This window comes from Taeniopygia guttata, chromosome 1 (genome assembly GCF_048771995.1).
Source record: "Taeniopygia guttata chromosome 1, bTaeGut7.mat, whole genome shotgun sequence".
Lineage (NCBI taxonomy): Eukaryota > Metazoa > Chordata > Aves > Passeriformes > Estrildidae > Taeniopygia > Taeniopygia guttata.
Genome location: NC_133024.1, coordinates 81033099 through 81053876, shown reverse-complemented (window position 1 = coordinate 81053876; position 20778 = coordinate 81033099). Strand labels below are relative to the sequence as shown.

The window sequence follows — 20778 nt, the reverse complement described above, 5'->3', positions numbered from 1 at the left end:
TCCTATGCCTGTATATCTTACATCTTATTATTTTAACTTCTAGGAAGCTGTTGAATACCTTGTAAGTAAAGGATGTGTTATAAAAACAGTTTAAGCCTTATTTGATAAACTATCCTGTTAAAATGAAAACAAAAAATTTTATGAGATTTTTCTGAGGCAAAAGGGTAGTATTTTCTCTTTTCCTCAACATTTCAAAATTGCTGAGGATAACACAGATGTCTCTGTACATTTTAGGTATGTCATCCTTGTTTCATGCCTTGCAATATATTACTTCTCTAGATATCTAGACAATTTGGGTCCAAATGCACACTACACAAAGTAAACCTACATCTGACTTGCAGCCACTGTCACTTTTTACATGGTTATTATAGTGCTTTCAAAGAGAAGAGGAACTGACACAGAAAGGAAAAACTATTATAGGGGTCTTTCAAAGTATGCAGCAGAACCACCTAGAAAATAGTTTTCAAAACATGTAAAATATAAAAAGACAACCCAGAATTTATATACTACAGCAGCTTAATGCCAGCCTCCTCCCCTTCCCCTTCCCCCCCACTCCCTCATGATGTTACAGCAATTGCTTCTTACTGCCCAGGGAAAAAGGAGCTCTGTCATACAGCTGAAGCCCACTCCTCTTACAGTCTCACCGGCTTTGCTATCCAGCAACATGGAGAACTGCTTTTCTCCACCTCTTTGACACTATGCAATAGTTTTTGCACAGATGGGCTGAAAATGCTTTTGTATGATAACAAGATAAACACGGAGCTATGGCCCTTCAAGTGGGAGTGGCTGCTCTGCTGCTGCTACGGTCTGGAGACCTTCAGTAGAGGGCACAGGACAAGGATTCAAGTGTTTTCAAAATTTCTTCATAGCCGTATTTGCTACACTGTCCCTGAGTCCTAGAGGACAGACGGGAAAGGGTTATCTGCCTGAAATTTCCCTTTGAAATTCTGTAAATAGTTAGCCCACACTAGATGTTAAGTGTAATTCAAACCAGCTGTAGAACTTCCTTTCTTTCTGTCCTCAAGCAGCACAATCCGTTCCTTAGTTACTCATCAAACTAGCAGGAACCTCTCTCTGAACTTGGTATGTGAACCTACATTTCTGTCAGCCACCTTGCAGATTTGCATTATTCAGCTCATTGCTTCACATTATTAAATATGTATCTCCAGCTGGGAATGAAACCAGGTTCTTTAATACAGTAAAACCAAGTCTGCTCTTAAGCTGCATTGTCTTTCAGAGAAAGAAAAATTGCTGTTTTCCCCAGACATACAAGAGTTATTCTTCCCTAATCCAAGATGAAGCATAACAAATTAATCACATTGATGCTTTCAAAACAAATCCAGAAAATAATCAGTGTATCTTCCTATCTACTTACAGAGACAGAACTCGGTACAAAATCTAAAATGAAGAACCTGAATAGGGTCCAACAAGACATTTAAAGCTCAGGCATGTTCAAATCTTTGGAGAAAATAATTTTTGCCAAGCCAATGGTTCAGCATTTTCTCAAAACCTTATCTGTCTATACATGATCTTTTGAACAGACAGCAAGCCCTTGGTCTAGGTTTCATTTCAGAGTCACAGAATGGCCTGGGTTGGAAGGGACTTTAAAGATCATCTTGTTCCAACTCTGTTGTGGCCAGGGACATCCTCCACTAGATCAAGGTGCTGAGACCTTCATCCTGCCGGGCCTGGAACACTTCCAGGGAGTGTTCCACAACTTCTCGGTTACAGTGTACCTGTTAAAGTGCCTCACCACCTTCACAGCAAAGAACTCCCTCCTATCTAATCTATACCTACTGTCTCAAGTTAAAGCCTTTCCCTCTTGTCCTGTCACTACATGACCTTGTAAAAAGCCTCTCCATCTATCTTGTAGCCTCCCTAAGGCACTGTAAAGCTGCAATTACATCACCCTAAAACCTTTTCTTTTCCAGGCTAGACAAGCCAGATTCTCTTAGCTTTTTCTCATCAAAGAGGTGCTCCATCCCTCTATCAGATTGGGTGGCCCTCCTCTAGGCTCCCTCCAACAGCTCAATGTCTTTCCTGTGCTGAAGAATCAAAAGCTGGATACAGCTCTGCAGTGGGGTCTCACCAGAGCAGAGCAGAGGGACAGAATCCTTTCCTTGCCCTGCTGGCCACACTGCTTTGGATACAGCCCAGGACATGTTTGGCTTTCTGGGCTGTGAGTGCTCCTTGCTGTGTCACGTACAGCCTCTCATCCACCAGCCCGAGTCCTCAGTAGGGCTGCTCCAATTTTAGTTTCAACGTTCATATGCCCTCACAAATGTTTACTATGATTTAATCAGTACACGCAAATTCAGAGAAAAATTCAGGTGTTTTGCCTGATATGAAGGCCTATACCTACCTACTAAGCAAATGAATATAACATCATGAGACATTCCAAGACACAGTTTGTATTGCACTTGGTAACCCAGCTGCTTATCAATTTTCAAGTAAGAAAAAGCAAATGCAAGACTTGTGTTCTCCAGAACACTACTGCACAAGCAAGTTTTAGTGTCACAGTTCACAAGACAGCAACCTGCTCCTCATTCAGGGCAATACTCACATGAAGTACCCAAATCTGGAGTTGTTCCTGTACTGTCATTTCTTCCTTTACAAAAATTAGAATATTTTTTTTTCATTCCAAATTAATAGGTATCTTGAACGGAGTGTCCAAATGTACCACACCTACACGCCCCACCCACAGCCCTGTTTCCTAGGTACTGGGTTAAAAATGCACTATAAGCCTTGCAGTAATTCAGCAGAGGACATAAATTTTGCAGCTTCAGAAAAGACATCAGTAAGCCTTTATTTTCTGGGTATTTCATATTAACCATGCTGAATAGGAGCAGAGGTTATATAAGCTTAGTAATGCACTGTAAACTCTGTATGAAAGTAGAAATTCAGACCGAGTATCCCACTCCACCTGTATTTATGAACTATAAATCTGGGTGGCATTATAGGATTTAAAATTGACATTTAAAATATTACAAGCATAGGTGGTAAAACTACTCAGAAACACTTCAAAATACTTCCTAATGGACATAATATTTAGGCCATCTCTCAGAGCCCCAGAGAACAGAGAAATTTTGAAATGCAAAATGTGTTAGAAAGTGATGCCACCGCATATCAGTTTTACTTACTAACACTTCCTGAAAGTGAGGATACATGACAAAGCTTAGAAATATATTTGTAATATGCTTTTTCCCCTGATGTAATAATAGCTTTCCACAAAGGCCACATCTAACAATGTCTAGTCCATGTTCTCTGGCTTTAGTCAGTCACTGAAAATGATACCTTGGGGTTGATCTGTTACTATGCAAACACACTGAAGACAGGCCACAAACTAGAATAAGACATTAACAGCACTTTTAATGTATCAATTTATTGCATATGTCAGTACATAAAAATAGAAAAGTGTTTTTTGTAAAATTAACTTTATTGTAAAAACCAACTAGAATGATAATGTAAAACTTTGCCACAATTAGCACATATACAATAACATTTATGCCTTGTCTACAAAACTTAAGAATACTTCATAAGACAGTTTTGGTTTAACTATATATTAAAGAAAAATCAAATAAAAAGCTTGCATCTCATAATCAGTGACAGTTTCTGAATTCAAAACATAAGTGTTATTTAGAACTTCAATATGCTATCTCTATTTACACTTCTGTGGTGTTCTACTCTAAATTATACAAGCAGGATGGCATTGCAAATTATACCTAATGGGATACATCAGGCTGATCCCACTACATGCAAGAGGCACTGATTTTATATTTGGCAGAAGTGCCCCTAGCAAAATTGCCTATCATTAACAAAAATAAAATGTATTTTTCAAGAATTGATGAAATACATTTTGGAGGTACGTCTGCATCTTTTTGCTAACAGAAAAGACCATACCTTGGGCTCTCAATTCTGCCTTGAATTCTTCACTGTGAATATCCAGCATGACCCAATTAGCTTAGAGATGCTGATATGCATATTTTGTATAAATAGTTAATCCTTCTGCCCTTCAGCTGACAGATTGTCCGTAGCCTACCAAATGCATTTGTGCTCTATTTCTAATTTTACCTGAGAAATGGACATGAGGGCAGCTAAACCAGTTAATGTTTCTTCAGAAGAAAGCACAGCTTATCTCTCTGCATTTCACATTTCAGAAACAAATTCTGGGAATGTAAACTTGGGTTAGTAGGAAGCCTCAAGTATTTCCACTAATTAAAACCACAATGTGTGCATACACAAGGTTTTATGCTTTCTTACAAGGAACTCTACTGCTACGGCTGTTCAACTCCTGACCCCTTCCCAGGAACTTTGTTTTTACTTTTTTTTTTTTTAACATAAATTTCTTCTTAGAAAATTCCTTTAATGAACATATTTAAACTAAGGCTTTCTTACAAACCTGTGAAAAGAACTCGGCTTCTTCTCAAACTAGAAATTCATATCTACAGGACAAATATTTGGGAAACATCTATACACAAATGGATAGCTGTTATGGGAAAACATATAATGGTATTAAATAAAATAAATGCACCAGTATCATAACACACCATTTGGCAATTTAAAGTTATTATTAGTTGCTTGCAGTTCAGTTTTTAGCAGCAGATAACTGTGGTTTCCATCACACAGTCCATTAAATAAAAACAAGTCTTCACTTGTCAGAACAAATTTCCTCCCCCTTCTTCCTCCCTCCCTCCTTCCCTTAAAGAATTGTATGCAGAGCAGTGGAATACTAGCATAAAAATATCACTTCCTTCCTATTTTTCTTCAGTGGACTTCATAACCAATGCAATGGCATAAAACATTCATTCACAAGTGTATGTGGCCAACCCATTAAGTGAGAAACAAAACTGTGCATATGTGGAAGCTGGAAGAAACCACACAAGTATAAAGGATGCGTATATGACAATTGTGTCAACTCACACCCAATACCTGAAAAACTAAAAGTTTCATATTTATGTCCTGCAGACAATATAATGAAAACATATATGGCTTGAAAATAAAAAGTAATGTTTAGATACAGCCCACTTTGTAGAGTTTCAGATTGCCATAGTCTAACAAAACACATTTGACTTTGTCTTAGCAACTGTGTGCTCAAACAGGAACATTTCATTTGCATACAAGTACCACATAATACCAGGGGTATTCTGGGGTTGAGAGTTTTGTTTTGATTGGTGGGAAGTGGGGTTACATGCTACATTACTTTAGAAATTGATGCTTTGTGAACACCCTCCCTCACCCCCACAATGGTATTTTATATGACAACTTCTGAAACAACTACTTTCTCTTCATTCTGTCTCAAACAATTAATCTACTCTTTTGGCTTCATCAACTGAATTTTAGAAAAGTAGTAGACTGCTATTTCCTTCTCTCCCTCCACCTCTATTTGAAAGCAATGTGAAGTAGATGAAACTATCTATGCAAGCAGCTTACATCTCACTGTAGAATACATCAGGGAAACGCAATGCTATGTCTATCAACTCCTTTCTACTATACAAACACAGCCTCATCTTCCAGCCCCCAGTCAAACTTCTCCAATATACCTTGCCTAAGTACCCCTCTCCCCAAAAGGAAAAAAAAAAAAACAAACAAAAGTATCACTACTGTAAGGCTGAAAAGATAATTTTGGTTTCACTCAGATTGAAAAGTATGCTCTATGTTTTTACATCTATAGACCCACAAAGATGTATAGTTTTTTTTTTCAATCAACTCTATGAAAACCTTAATAATAGTATCACAGGATACTATTATTACACAAGATAATAATATTACTATTATCACAAGTTACTATGCTTACCAGTGAAAGCAGCAACTGCTGGTATGTAAATGTTTATTTAAAAAAAACAAAACAAAAACCAACCATATTTATGAAAAGATGTATCATCCTATCTACAAACTGCTGACAACTATTACCCACATGTACCTAAGAACTATAATTCCATTAGGAGGCATAACCATTAAGGCACCAGTTCAGGAAAGCAGTTTTATTAAACCAGAGAATTTAAGCACAAGCTTAAAGTATGTCCCTCAGGAAAAAGATCTTAAGCATGTGCTGAGATGCTTTTCTGAATCAGGACAGCATGGCAGAAAAGTTTACTTAAAAATTGGAATCCAAAGGGCAACTTTAAAGATTGTGTGGAAGATTCTCCAATTTGTTCTTTCCATTAAAAAAGAATATTTTGAAGAGGCAAGCCCAGCTGCAGCAGATGATAATTAAACCTGCAGAAGAGATCTAAACAGCTCCTACACTCCATTAGAGACTAAGCTAGCAGCCTGTCTTTGATCACAGAATCAAGGTTGGAAGAGACCTTCAAGGTCATCTAGTACAATCATCAACCTAACACAACCATAATCATCCCTAAACCATATCCCCAAATGCCACATCCAGATGATGCGAATTATTCCAGAGCTGGTGATTCCACTGCCTCTTTGGGCAACTTAGTCCAATGGCTAACCACTCTTCCAGTGAAATTTGTTTTATAATATCTAATTTGAACCTTCTTTGATGCAAGGCCGCTTCCTCTCATCCTTGCACTTGAAACGTGGCAGAAGAGGCTGACCCTCACTTTACTACAAACTCCTTTCAAGTGGTTGTAGAGCAATGAGGTCTCCCCTGAGCCACCTTTTCTTTCAATTACACACCACCATATCCCTCAGCTGCTCCTCACAGGACTTGTGCCTCAGACCCTTCCCCGCTCTTTTATACAAGTCTGGACTTGCTCCAGCTTTCTTGTAGTGAAGGGCCCAGAACTGAGCACAGGACTTAAGGTGTGGCCAATGCCAAGTACAGGGGGATGATCACTGCCCTGGTCCTTCTGGCCACACTGTTTTTGATAGAGGCCAAGATGCCATTGGCTTTCTTGACCACTTGGACACACTGTGGGCTTACACCCAGGCTGTTGACTAGCATCTCCAAGTTGCTTTTCGAGCAGCTCTCAAGCCATTCTTTCCCCAGCCTGTAGTGATGCATCGGGTTGTGACTCAAGTGCAGGACCCAGCCTTTCATCTTGCTGAACCTTGTGCAGTTGGCCTTGGCTTGCTGCTCCAGTCAATCAGTAACTGCAGAGCCTTCCTACCCTCAATGACAGGACCATCTAGGACTATCAGCACGTTTTCATTATCCTTACTGTAGCAACTGTACACATTTATCTCTAATCATGTGATCACTGATAATGATTTGAATTTGTTTCTTTAGGAGGTATAAATAAAGGGCACAAACATTTAACTACACCAGCAAAAAAGTCTGAACACAAAAACCTACTTTAACCTTGTATGACCACCCATTTTGCCTTAAGACTTATCACCTCAAATGCACAAGCAGAGTAGTACTAACAAATAGTTTGCCTGTGCATTAGTGAGGAGAGCTTGAGGCAGAACGGAGCTTAGATTGCACTGATCTCTTTCAGAAAAAAGTTACTTCTATTTTCTATACAGAAATTGCCCAAGTAAAATCCTGAAGTCATGATGTTAGGCACATACAACCTTCTGTGCACTATTATAATACAGACAGCAAATGAAAATAAGGAAAGTATCTTTTCATCTTCAGCTGCAGTTTGACATATATAAGTTTGCATAACCATAGAAACCAGTAATAACCCAGGATAGTATACCTGCAAGTATACTCTACCATTTATGTTATTTTATATTATTTAGCCCATTAAAGTCTTCCCACTTTGCATAATATAAAATTTCAAGAAATAAAACACTAATCTCATGCATGGCACACATTAAATAAACTCTAAGAGAAGCAACTAATCATTGTGCTAACCATGGCTGTCCAAAAAGCTCACACATACAGCAGTGAATACCAAAGAGCCTCCCGTTGTTCTAAATACATTCTGTACTACTTTTGTAGCAAGTTTCTTTAATAGCATCTGTTGTACATATCAAACAAGTGGAATATATGGACAGAGATACCAAAAAAGTATGAGAAAGACATAAAATGGTTCATTTACAATGCTGCAAATGTAAAAGTTCTCTGGAACACCTTAATAAAATATCAGACCTTTCCAAGTTTAATTTCACTCTTTAGGCAAGTACAGACATGACATACATTTAAAAACAGACATTCTTTTACCACTTATCACAAATCAAGTTACAGCGCAGGTACTTGCCCCACTCCACTCCAAAGAAGAATATTAATTATATTATTGTTACGTTAGACGATGTTTTCGCCATTTCTTCAGGGGAGTGACTCTTTATTACTTCTTTGATGAACTGTTCCAGTGCAGTGAAATAACCCTGGCACTGCCAAGTGTCATTGTGAGTTCCATCAGGAAATATTGCCAATCTCTTAGTCCGAGCTGGGGATAATTCGTAAAGTTGCTTCATCATTACTGGTGGAATTAACTGGTCAGACAACCCAGAGATGAAGAGAGAAGGCATTCTGCACTGAGAAATTTTTCTGTAGGATAGAAATTTATTTTTGTAGCACCACAGCGGAAGATACCTCATCGGAAAGAAAGAGAACAAAGTGCTGGCCATGTATGGGATGCTAAGAAAGGTGTTCTCCACCACGATGGCAGAAATCCTGTGGGAATTTTCAGAAGCTAAGTGAATAGCTACTGCTCCCCCCAAGGAACGGCCAAAAAGAAAAATTTTTGTTTTATCAAGATCAGAACGAGTCATCACATAGTCTAAGACAGCCTCAGAATCTAAGTACAAGCCTTCTTCGCTTGCTTCTCCTTCGCTTTTGCCATAACCTCTATAATCGACCAGAATTAAGTTTACTTTCAGGTTTACCAGCATTAGCAAAGCATTTGGCAACCTGTGGCCAATGTTGCCTGCATTCCCATGAAAGTAAATGATGGTTGGCGAATACGCTGCATTGTCCCCTGTGTATCTCAGCAGAATAAGATTGAGAAGAACTCCATCTTTGGTTTTGATGAAGATGTTTTCATGTGGTATACCAGTAGGCATAGGAACATAAAGGCGTGATGAAGAGGGCTGTTCAGGAAAGTAAAGCAGAACATCCTGGAATTTATATAATATACCTGCTATTGATACAAATATTAATATAAGGAGTATAATGCCTCCGTACAAATGAAAAGTCACTATCAAGGGCAAAAGACAAATACGGCAGAGACTCCAAGACCAGGAAGCCAAAGCTAGTAGCCATCTTTTAGCAAAGGTCCAAAGCATCCATGATTTTTCCATTGTGGAAGTCAGTGATCTTTTACTCCAAGTAAATCCTGCAAAAGAACCCAAATGCATACATTTAAATATAGGAAAAGGAAAAAGGTAGTAATTTAAGCATTTGTACTTGTAGAATATTAATAGCAAGTCAATGTATTGGAGCATTAACATAAAATTTGGTGGCAAACCACCTTTGAAGTTTTAGAAACCTTTGGATTCTGTAAAACAAGCAGAAATGCAATCATAAGGAAAGGCTTTAGAACTCTACAAAATCCCATTTATGGTACTTCTGCAGGCAGTCCATTAACAGCACTAGAAGACTGGTTGACTGAGACCACAGTAACCTCTGCTTTCCCTCAGACTTTCCTACTAAGCAAGAGAACAACCATACAGACTGTATCACTAGTTTGTCAAGGCTGTTCAGCTGCTCGTATAAGTAACTCTAAAATTCAGAGAGCACAAATTAAAATAGCCTTTATTTCTATGTTGCTAAGTAGCATGCAGTAAGCCTGTGCACGTCACTCTGCAGCCAGTGAAGGCTCACCACACATCCCAGCACTGCTATGGATTAGTGGCTGTCTTTCAGCATTTAAATCAACTGTGGTTACAGAGCAACACCTGAAGTGCTCAGAAGAGAGAGACTCCTCTATACTAAGATACCACATTGTATGTGGTAATGTACCATTTATGATAGCTTTTTTTGCTATATTTTGATTGCTTATGATTTATAGCAATCATTTTCCACTATGAGATCAGTAATCCACATGAAGTCTTTAGCTGGATGGAAGATTTTATCATCATGCAAGACCACTGAAAACATCCATTAACTACATTATTCTCTGATCAATGAAAAGCACAGCTGAAAATACCAAACATGAAAACAGACTCATGATAAAAGCATACACACAGCATAAAATGAGGAGAGCTATGTTAATAACAATGGATTAAACCTCCTTTCCAACCAAAAGATATGTCTCACTCCTGGTTCATATGGAAACAGAGAAAAACTGCCAAACCTACACATAAACTACAGTAACCATTTAGTCACCAATGACTTGAATAATCACACTACCTGGAAGGGACAACACAAACTCACTTGTTTGAGAACACTAAGCTACATAGCAGATAATAGTTACACTTCTGACACAAAGTTATAATCTCCTAAAATTGATATAGCACAGCCATAACCTGAATTCAAACTCCAAAGGAGTTTGACATGCAGAGATGCATCCAAGTATTTTATATCAGCCATCTTGGTATGCTTGAGTGATAAAAGGCGACCTCTGCAGCTACACCCTTTGCATTCCACAGATCTGACCAGGAAAATCTGCCTTCCCTATTTTATGCAAAAACTAGAAATAAAAATAAATATGCCACATCTTAGGATTCACATATTAACCAAACCCAATGTGATATTAAGCTTTTATATAGTGTATCTACTCCAAATACATAAAACTGGTGAAATATAAAGTAGTCTGAAAGAGCAGTTATCTCAACTGTGTTATTTATATTATTTATAAGTTCATGTTTGTTATCCATATCCAAGTATGCACAAATACTGTCTATAGGAAAATTTAATTCCTGTGATCCATTTCCCTTGAACTCACAATGATTAGAAGACATATGAAATAGCTACTTCAATTTTCAAGATAACTTCCTAAAGAAGTTAGCAAACATTTCCTGCATTACATTTCAAGCCTATAAGAATATTGATAATGAGACAATAAAACCATTCTCCTTACCTACACTATTCAATATTTTGCTGGCTTTCTTACAAAATGAAAGAAACTTCAATAATTTTTTCTCAACAAGATATTCACAAGAGTAAGAGACACACTATTAAACAAAAGTACTAAGCAACAAAGAATAAAAATCTCACTTCAAGTGATGAAGTTTTGCAACGGCTATCTCACGTACACTATGGATTATTATTTGGAGACTGATACCCACAGTTGATTTTATAAGCCATGTTAGTTTCATGAGAAGGGCATCACTTCTAGTTTTATTTCAGCAGGCTAATAGTATCAATATATTATACTATTGAGATATTTCTGCTGTGCAATTACTTCTGATATATATATAGGTGTACATATATATATATAGATATATACATATATATACATACATATATATATAAATACTTTGTTACTGAAATTGAAAAGCTAGTACATCCTACAACCAAAGCTCAACATGCAGTAAGTAGTTAACAGGAAGAGGAGCCACAAATGTTTCACTCTCACTACATATTTAAATAAAGCTGACTACACCACCATATTGAATAACTACATTACTACTAAAGTTTTTTCCCAGCAATATGAAACTTCACTGGTTCCATTCATTTCCAGGCCTTCACATCTTGTTGCAAGATTTGTCAGTTAGGAAACTAAGATCAAAACTTTTCATAGGTTCCTCCCCATCTTTCAATACCAATTAAAAGATCACTAGAGCAGAAAAGGATGGTCTCTCAAACAAGCATACAGGCCTAAAAGAGACTCTAAGCCAAATCAATATAATCTCATTTTCAATAAAGCTACAACCCACACTTTTCTACGGAGCTCAGAGCAACACACCTTCCAAACACTATCTTGGAGAGCAGAAGATGAAACAAATAGAACAAAAATTCTACCGGAAGGACAAAAATAAAAAGGATAAGCAAATAATAGTAATATTCAGTGAGCAGTAAGGTCAGCACTTTTTGAAGTGTATGAGATTTGAGACTGTTCAACATACTGCAAGATAACACACACAAAATTCTCTTTTTGGTCTTTATTTCCCACTTCTGATATGCTGGATGGGAAGTTACAAACCTTTCAAGCAGTTTACAATGTAATACCTTTTGATGAAAATACTCTGCCATGAATTATGAAGAGCATGTGTTGAATTTCTCTTGCAATTTTATGACTAATAGGAGGCCAGAATAATCTGGAAAAGGCATGAGAGTGGGAGAACAGCATATTTAGACTTTGATGTCTGATGTGGTCAACTTGAGAAGAAGAGCAGACCCACCAACCAACCCAACCTGGGCAAACCTGATCCTCTCTCTAGCCAAGACTGCTTCTGTTCCTAGACTACAACAACCAGTCACAGACTTGCCCCGTAACTGTGTGATGTCCCAGTCATATCAAGAAGCATTCGCCCTTTTAAGTTCTTGGAGGGCATTCTTGTGTCACTAAAAAAAATATTTTTTTTTTAAGAAATATTGTATTACAGCACTGTATTTCATGTAATTGTTGTAACTTTGAAAACAAGATTCTCCTGTAACAAGAAGTCAAATCCTGCTTTACAGCATTCACAATATTTCATAATCACTGATTATTTAAACTAAGTAGAAGGCTAAGTAAATAAACATAAGGTCATTTAAAATACATTTTTCATCTTGTAACTCTGATAATGTGCATTAGAAAGGCTCACTTTCAGAAATCCTGATACTTCCTACAACTACTTATTTGGTGATGCTTGAAAGCTTAAAAGACAAACAGAAGACAGTACTGAAATACAAAGGTTTACGGGAAGAATTATGGCTATATAGGAACAGCAATGCAGCCCAAATCAAGGTTAAGACCTAATGCAAGTAAGACTTGGACAGACTGCTGCTGTACCTTTGGCTTAAACTGCCATGGAACTGTATTGTCTCTCAAAACAGAAAGGAAATTTGGAAGCAGCGAGTTTCAGTTTTGTGTTGGCATATACACACATGTTGATATATACACACACACCCTCGCCCCTATATCTGTACATCTCCACTGTTGAATCCACAGCCTAGGAACTATAGCAGACCTCTATCAGATGAGTTACAAGTCCCAAAATAAGGTAGCCACTGAAATACAAATCACTCACAATAAAAAATTTTGAGGGAAAAAAAACCTATTTATGATCAAGGCATTTTAACAATATTCTATTTTGCCCTAGTGCTATTTTTAAATGGTTAACACCATTATCAACTGAAAAAAACCCCACAAAAATTCAAGTATATATTTAAAGTACCAGGTAACAGTTTTTCATTCATTTTGAATGGCAGCTAAAATTACTCTTGTATCTGCCACAGGTTCTGTTGTTTTGCCTTTGTCTATATTTGTAAAATTAAACAGTATTATTTTCATAGACTAATCATATCATAAAACATTTACCTTTAGATGTGATGATTTCCCAGGCTTCATCTCTGCCTGAAAGACAATTCCATTTATGAATTTTGAGTAAAATTGTTTTGAATTACACATGTAATTTACTGTTTATCTTGTTACTTGAAAGAAGAAGTGATAAGAGCCAAACCCCCTAAAAGTTACAACTGCTTCACTAATGAAACTACATCTCATGCTCCTCCTATCAACCTGAAGGCTTGTTAGAGACATTTGATGAAATTGAAAACATCTTAAAATGAAGTTCAAGAATCACAATGAAATGTCCTGGACCATATACACAACACACAGTGTAGGATAATACTGTAATATGATAATAATATACATATATAATTATAATAATTTTACTAACATAGTGTATATATGTAGTGCTTAAAAACACTACAAAAAATATTACATTCCCACCTTAAAACTAACTTTTAGTACATAAGTAGTTTTAAACCTAGTGCTAAGAAGCACCATCAAGTTTTTGATGGCTGCTTCCTGATGAAAGAGCTTTGAGTATAACCTTAAATCTTGACACTCACTGCAACCCTTTGGATTTCAAAGCAAACAAAAAAAATTCTCTGTGTTCTTAAGAAATAGCTAACAACATCTGTTTGTCTCCACTTCCTTTTCCTAGATTCTACCTCCTCCAGATACAGATGGGATTTGCACAAGTGTTACATTTACTCATATTTATTCAGAAGACATCTGTAAGTATAAATATTAGGTCCTCAACAATAAGAAGTTCGTTTCAGAGGGGGAACTGATCTGGAATAAAACCTACAAGCTTAGTAAGGACCAGAAAAATACACTTTCTTAGTACTAACATCCTACAGAAACACCTATTAAAAAAGAAAAAAAAAAAAGGGAAAAAAACCCACAAAAATAGCAACTCTTAACAAAGTAAAATGTACAGTAAGAATAAATTAAGCGTCACACATTTTATGGCTCTGGCTTTAAAATCGAGTCACTTGTCCTGCTTATTCCAAGCAGCCAACATCCACAGCTCTGCATCCAGTTGTACATATTGATAACTGAAAATGTTTTCCCCTTACCTCCGCGATATGTCTCCTCCCAGCTGACAAATGGTACAAAGTATCATCGCGATTCAATGTCTCGAATTACGATGATACTGTGTAAAAAAGAAAACCCAACAACAACAAACCAAAGTTGGCTATACCTTAACTTGGAACCTTCACTTTCTAGGGACCATAGGCTCCTAAAACACAATAATTTCGAAGCTTGTTAAATTGCTTCCTTTTTGACTGAAGAAAAACACCCAGCTCAATCTTTTCAAAACGATCACTTGGCCCATTTAGAACTACACAGTTACCATCAGCCCCACCTGCTACAAGCACCCATTTGCAGGAATTGTTCCATCTGGCAGTGGAGACAAACTAAACACTGGAGCGAGACCTCGCTGCCAAGAAGCTTTAAGGTCTCCGGGGCTTCGCAGGAAGGCACTTGCAGGAACTTTTATCGGCGCTGTCACGGCAGCAGCTCCTGGGCAGCCACGTCCCGCTGTGCGGGCACGGGAGCCGCACACCGCCGGGGCGATGTCCCACTGCCGCCGCCCCAGGAAGAGCCGCGTTAGCTCCGGCGAGACCCCAAACCGGAGCCCAAACCCGCCGGCCGCCCCCGGCTGCCCCGGCCCGGCGCGGCCCCAGGGGCCGGCACCGCCCCGCTCCCGTGCCGAGGCCCGCCAGACCCACCCGCCGCATCCTCCCGGGCGGCCGCCGCCGCTGCCTCGGGCCAGCGCAGACCCCGAAGCGCAACTTCAACCACCGCTCCTTCCTCCCGAGGCAGGAAGTCACCGCAGCCACGGTTCCGCTTCCAGGGCACAGCCCGGCCGCTCTCCCTGCTCTCCCCGCCTTTCCCCGCCCCGGGCTCCGCCGCCGCTCCCCGCCCGGCCGGGGGAGGAGCGCGGCGTCACCGCCCGGCCCTCCTTTTCCGGGGCCGTGGGAGGCCGGTTGTCTTGTCAGCCCGGCTCCGCCGTAGCCGTGGCTCCCGTGAGTCTCCTCTGGGTGGCCGTTCCTGCATGCCCCGGGCTGTGTGGTCCCGTGCGTAGCCCCGCGGGCCGTGCCCGCTCCCCCGCCGTGCTGGGGATGTGGGTGCGGCTGTGCGGCCCCTCCGGCCCGCCGGGCACCGCTCCCTCCGCCGGCACGGGGCAGCCGAGGGACGAGGGCCGAGGCGGGGGGTGGCGGGGGCAGGCTGCGTTCTCGGCGAAGATGGAGGAGCAAGTCGGTCTCCGAGCACTGAAAGCTCCCGCCTGGGCAGCGGGCGGGGAGCGCGGTGCCTTTTCCTGCCGTGTAGACCTTTATCGAGGTGATGCCAGTGTTTCGGTGTCGCAGCCTCGCTGCTGAGTTTGACCCTTAAATGAGGAATCAGCTGGGGACCTTTAAGACTGTGGTTATATCCTAGGTAGAAAAATGAGAAAATGTAAATCCTAATTAGAGGTGGGGTGGTTTTTTTAGACAGAGTAACATGCTTGCATTTTGTTATAAATACATAATTTTGTTTTGTTCCCAGTGAAAAACAGACTGATGGCTTCTGCACCTGTTTCACAGCCTCCTAAAAAAACAGTGGCCTCTCACGTGCCTTTTGCAGATCTATGTTCTACTCTGGAGCGAATACAGAAGTCCAAATCTCGTCCAGAGAAAACCAAGTATTTCAAGGATTTTCTGGATTCCTGGAGGAAATTCCATGATGCGCTTCATCAGAAAGAGAAAGATGTCACAGATTCCTTTTACCCAGCTATGCGGCTTATTCTCCCACATTTGGAAAGAGAAAGGATGGCATATGGAATTAAAGAAACTATGCTTGCAAAGCTCTATATTGAACTGCTTAGTTTACCAAAAGATGGAAAAGATGCTGCAAGGCTTTTAAATTACAGAACGCCTACGGGCTCACGTGGAGATGCTGGAGATTTTGCAATGATTGCGTACTTCGTGCTAAAACCTAGGAGCCCAAAACAAGGCAGACTGACAATAGAACAAGTCAATGAACATTTAGATGCGATTGCTAATAATAATGCTGCTAAAAACAAGGGTCAGTTAAAGAAAAGTCTTCTTCAGTTAATTACCCAGAGCACAGCACTGGAACAAAAATGGCTTATCCGAATGATTATAAAGGATCTAAAGCTTGGTGTTAGTCAACAAACTATATTTTCAGTTTTTCATCCTGATGCTGTTGAATTACACAATGTTACTACTGATTTGGAAAAAGTTTGCAGACAGCTGCATGATCCCTCTGTCTCACTTAGTGATGTTTCTATCATGTTGTTTTCTGCCTTTAAACCAATGCTTGCTGCTATTGCAGATGTCCAGCAAATTGAGAAACAAATGAGTAACCAGACATTCTACATAGAAACCAAGCTGGATGGTGAACGTATGCAGATGCACAAAGATGGGGATGTGTACAAGTATTTTTCCCGAAATGGGTTTGACTATACTCAGCAGTTTGGTGCTTCACCCCTTGAAGGTTCATTAACACCATTTATTCATAATGTATTTAAGAGCAATATACAAAATTGCATTCTTGATGGTGAAATGATGGCTTACAATCCTGAGGCACAAAGTTTTATGCAAAAAGGAAACAAATTTGACATAAAAAGAATGGTGGAAGATTCTGATCTGCAGACCTGCTTCTGTGTATTTGATGTATTGATGGTTAATGATCAGAAGCTGGGGCATGAAGTACTAAGCAAAAGATATGAAATCTTAAGTAGTGTGTTTACCCCTGTAAAGGGCAGGATACATGTTGTCCATAAGAGAAGTGCTAGAACAAGAAAAGAAGTAATTGATGCTTTAAATGAAGCCATAGATAACAGAGAGGAAGGAATTATGGTGAAAGATCCCATGTCCACCTACAAGCCTGACAAACGTGGGGAAGGCTGGTTAAAAATCAAGCCAGAATATGTCAATGGACTGATGGATGAGCTGGACCTTTTAATTGTTGGTGGTTACTGGGGGAAGGGGTCTCGTGGTGGAATGATGTCTCATTTTCTATGCGCTGTTGCAGAGACGCCCCCTCCGAATGAAAAACCGACCATTTTCCACTCCATTTGTCGTGTTGGCTCTGGCTATACTATGAAAGAGTTGTATGATCTAGGCTTGAAACTGGCTAAACACTGGAAGCCCTACCATAGGAAGGACCCTCCTGGTAACATTTTGTGTGGAGCTGAAAAACCTGAAATGTACATTGAACCTTGCAACTCTGTCATAGTTCAGATCAAGGCAGCTGAGATTGTTGACAGTGATATGTATAAAACTGACTGTACTTTGAGATTCCCCCGAATTGAGAAGATAAGGGAAGACAAAGAATGGTATGAGTGCATGACTTCAGACATGTTAGAAGACCTCAGAAACAAAGCACAAGGAAAGCTGGCATCTAAGCACCTTCATATCAATGAGTATGATGAGCCACATGAGAAAAAAAGGAAAACAGTCTCAAAGGTGAGGAAGGTAATTGGAATAGCTGAGCAATTTAAAGCTCCTGATCTTTCTAGTGTAAGCAAGGTTTCAAATGTATTTGAAGATGTTGAGTTTTGTGTTATGACAGGAATGGGAAAATACTCAAAGTCTGAGCTGGAAAGCAGAATAGCCCAATGTGGTGGCAGTGTGGTACAGAACCCGGGGCCAGAGACTTACTGTGTCATTGTAGGAGCTGAGAATGTCAGAGTGAAAAACATCATTGCTTCCAACAAATATGATGTGGTGAGGGCAGAGTGGCTCCTTCAGTGTTTTCAAACCAAAATGCTGGTGCCTTGGCAACCAGCCTTTATGATTCACATGTGTCCTGACACAAAAGAACATTTTGCTCGTGAGTATGATTGTTATGGAGACAGTTACACAGCAAACACAGATGTTACACAGCTCAAGGAAGTGTTCTCAAGAATGAAAGACAGAAAGGCAATACCTCTGGACTTGATTGCAGAGCTAGAAGAACGTTACTGGTGGAACAATTGTCAGCTCGGTATGTTCAGAGGAAGCACTATTTATGTGGACTGTTATGCTGTTGTTAATGAGCCTCAAAGCAAAATCCCTGGAACTACACTTTCAATTAGAGCTTTGGAGCTCCGTTTTTATGGTGCAAAAGTAGTTTCTCACCTTGAAGAAGGTGTCTCCCATGTCGTTGTAGGAGAAGATTGTTCACGGGTAGAGGAGATGAAAGCACTCAGGAGAACATTTGGGAAAAAATTTAAAATTGTATCCGAGCTGTGGGTGACGCACTCAGTGGAGGAAGGAGTCGCAAAGAATGAAAATCAGTACTTAGTTTAAAGGAGTTTTTAAGACTGGAGCAAAAGCATGATTGGACTCAGATTTTGTGAGGTCCTAAATTTTTTGTGTGTTTTCATGTCTATTTAAAGTTGGCTCTGGCTAAATAATAACACTGAATTGCTGAAAGCAGAGGAGGGCTTTTAATTTTACTGTTGCGGAAGCAGGAGGATGCTAAGCTATGTTGGAGGGAAAAAACCACCACAAGATAAATAATTGAAGCCTTTTAGTCCACAAACAGGTCTCAGGAGAGATCTAAAATTTTACATTAATAAAATATGTTTAAAACTGGCTAGTTTGTTCTGGCTTTAATAATGCTTGCCTCCATTGTTCAAAGTGGAGACAATAATTTATAATAACTTGTAATTATTATTTTATGGAGAGTCTCTGTTTGTCTATTATTTATCTATCAATTTGCAATCACATTAATGTTTTTCTGGACTTGTTTTGTATGTATTCCATATGCTAGAGAATTCAGTAATTTATAAACTTCATCTGGAGTATTTTAATTTGCATACATTGGTTTTAGCATTAAGCACCACAAGCCTCAGAAGCACTTTGATTTTAGGATATTGTATAGACCCCGTGTTTCTTTGTGTAAATAGCCTTTGTACAAAAGAATCTAAACTTTTCATTGAGATGATAATGAATTAATAATGACCTATATATGTATGAGATGCAAATCAATTTCTTAGAAATTATAATAGCCTCCTATGCTCATTGCAGTTTAACTGTGAATTGTGACAGGACTAAGCTTTTATAATTAATCATCACTTTATCTTTTAAAAAGATGCTTACGTGATTGTAGGATTAATTTCCAAATATCCAGTTCAATGTATATTTTTCCAATTACTAAATAAAATCTATTTTTAAAATCTGCCTGGTATCTATTTTTAGTAAGCAGCCACTTTTGAATGACACAAGACTTAATTTCTTATTTTACTGTTAGATAATTCATGCATTAACTTTGAGGGGAGAAAGGTTGAGGCCTCGTTTCTAGTTATGTCAACATTGGTATGAAACAGAAATTAAGTTGGGCAGACCACACAGAGTCAGTTTTTAGTTGATCTTTTTCTTCAATGCTTTCCGTGGTCATGTTCATGCAAAAGTTCCTGAAAGACAAATTGGGAATTGTTGCATGAAAGGTTTATTGAAGTATTGGTTAATTGGTATCTCTTAGTGCATTTGCAGCTCCCTTATCTGAAATACACTCAATAGGTCAAATGTAATAGTCACTGTCCACAAATTTCCTGTCATCAGGCCTGCTTTGCTCTTTTTCTCAAGTGGGGCTGGTGTGGTGGGACGTGCTTTTTGTTGGTGAGGATCCTGCTTTGTGCCTGTCTTGCTGTTCCCTCAGCATGCTTTCCCTCGTGGAATAGCCCAGTTGCACCCCGTGACCCAACAGGGATTTGAATGAACAAAGGAAAACCTTGCTTCTCTCTGTTATGGAAATCCTCACCTTTCTTTTGTCCCCCTGATATTAATCTGGTCTTTAGTTTGAATGTGAGCTCTTTTCCAGAGCCAAATTTAAAAATTGTAGAAAGCTTGTCACTTTTTTCCTGTAGTACTTCTGTTTGGTTCTGTTTGATGAAACTTTTAAAAACTGTGTGGTTTCTGTTGCTCAATTTCTAGTTACTCTTTTCTGGAAGAGTACATCTGTATGTTTTATGAGTCTGTATTAATATCCTTGAAAAGTAGAAGATCCACTTATTCAAGTGAAATTAGCCAAAATCTGTCAGCTATAGTAAATAACAGGTGAGATGCACTGTTCTGTTTATGGCATCTCAAAGCTGTGTAGCTTGCTTGTGGGGTTTTTGCAATACTTTGTGTCACTCTATTAAAATAAAATCAAAAGCCATTTAATCTTTCCAATCTATATGTAATTGCAGCTTGAATTCTTTCAAAAGAGGGACCTGAAGTTATAAAATGTCATGAAAAGGTTAAAAAAGGTTTGTTTGAAGGTGACTAGGGAAATGCCTTTTAACATAGTTCAGCTGAGCATAAAGCATCTCCAGCTGGTAACAGCTGTTGCACCAGAAAACTGTACACGGGCCTGTAAAATTTTATGGAACTATTTTTTGCTGTGAGGGGATAGGAATGAGAGAGCTCTGTATGTTTGGTTTATACAAACCAACAGTGAAGGAGCTTGTAGGTATAATGTTTCTCCATGTTCTTTTCTAGAAGCAAGGAAATTAAAAGGCATCAACATCAAAATTTTTTTCTTTTAGGAAAAATATATTTAGCATTAG

General features: G+C 39.1%; 2 protein-coding genes across 12 annotated transcripts; one reads left to right on the top strand and one right to left on the bottom strand.

The window, feature by feature from the left end:
- Positions 1-3362: 3362 nt before the first annotated feature.
- On the bottom strand, positions 3363-15133 carry ABHD13 (abhydrolase domain containing 13). Of its 10 annotated transcripts, XM_072931758.1 has the most exons (5): positions 14966-15102; positions 14309-14385; positions 13260-13295; positions 11966-12054; positions 3363-9188 (listed from the first exon to the last, which is right to left on the bottom strand). In XM_072931758.1, the coding sequence occupies exons 4-5, from the start codon at positions 12003-12005 to the stop codon at positions 8140-8142; spliced, it is 1089 nt and encodes a 362-aa protein (XP_072787859.1). In that variant the 5' UTR covers positions 12006-12054; positions 13260-13295; positions 14309-14385; positions 14966-15102; the 3' UTR covers positions 3363-8139. The 10 variants fall into 10 exon arrangements, with proteins under 10 accessions (XP_072787859.1, XP_072787872.1, XP_072787866.1 ...); XM_072931771.1 differs by lacking the exon at positions 11966-12054; XM_072931765.1 differs by lacking the exon at positions 14309-14385 and having other exon boundaries at positions 13260-13291; positions 14966-15080.
- Positions 15134-19404, top strand: LIG4 (DNA ligase 4). 2 transcript variants are annotated; one of them, XM_002198433.6, is made up of 2 exons: positions 15134-15262; positions 15783-19404. In XM_002198433.6, exon 2 carries the CDS (start codon positions 15797-15799, stop codon positions 18530-18532), a length of 2736 nt encoding a protein of 911 aa, XP_002198469.5. In that variant the 5' UTR covers positions 15134-15262; positions 15783-15796; the 3' UTR covers positions 18533-19404. The 2 variants fall into 2 exon arrangements, with proteins under 2 accessions (XP_002198469.5, XP_072787853.1); XM_072931752.1 differs by having other exon boundaries at positions 15180-15262; positions 15861-19404.
- Positions 19405-20778: the final 1374 nt, after the last annotated feature.

What these genes read in the sequence shown, in the direction of transcription:
- LIG4 (XM_002198433.6), top strand. Translation starts at nt 15,797, where the DNA reads ATGGCTTCTGCACCTGTTTCACAGCCTCCTAAAAAAACAGTGGCCTCT.
- ABHD13 (XM_072931758.1), bottom strand. Translation starts at nt 12,005, where the DNA reads ATGCTCTTCATAATTCATGGCAGAGTATTTTCATCAAAAG. An exon ending in CAGAGTATTTTCATCAAAAG is followed by an intron (nt 9,189 to 11,965) that starts GTATTACATTGT and finishes GTTCTTTTGCAG; the next exon opens with GATTTACTTGGAGTAAAAGA.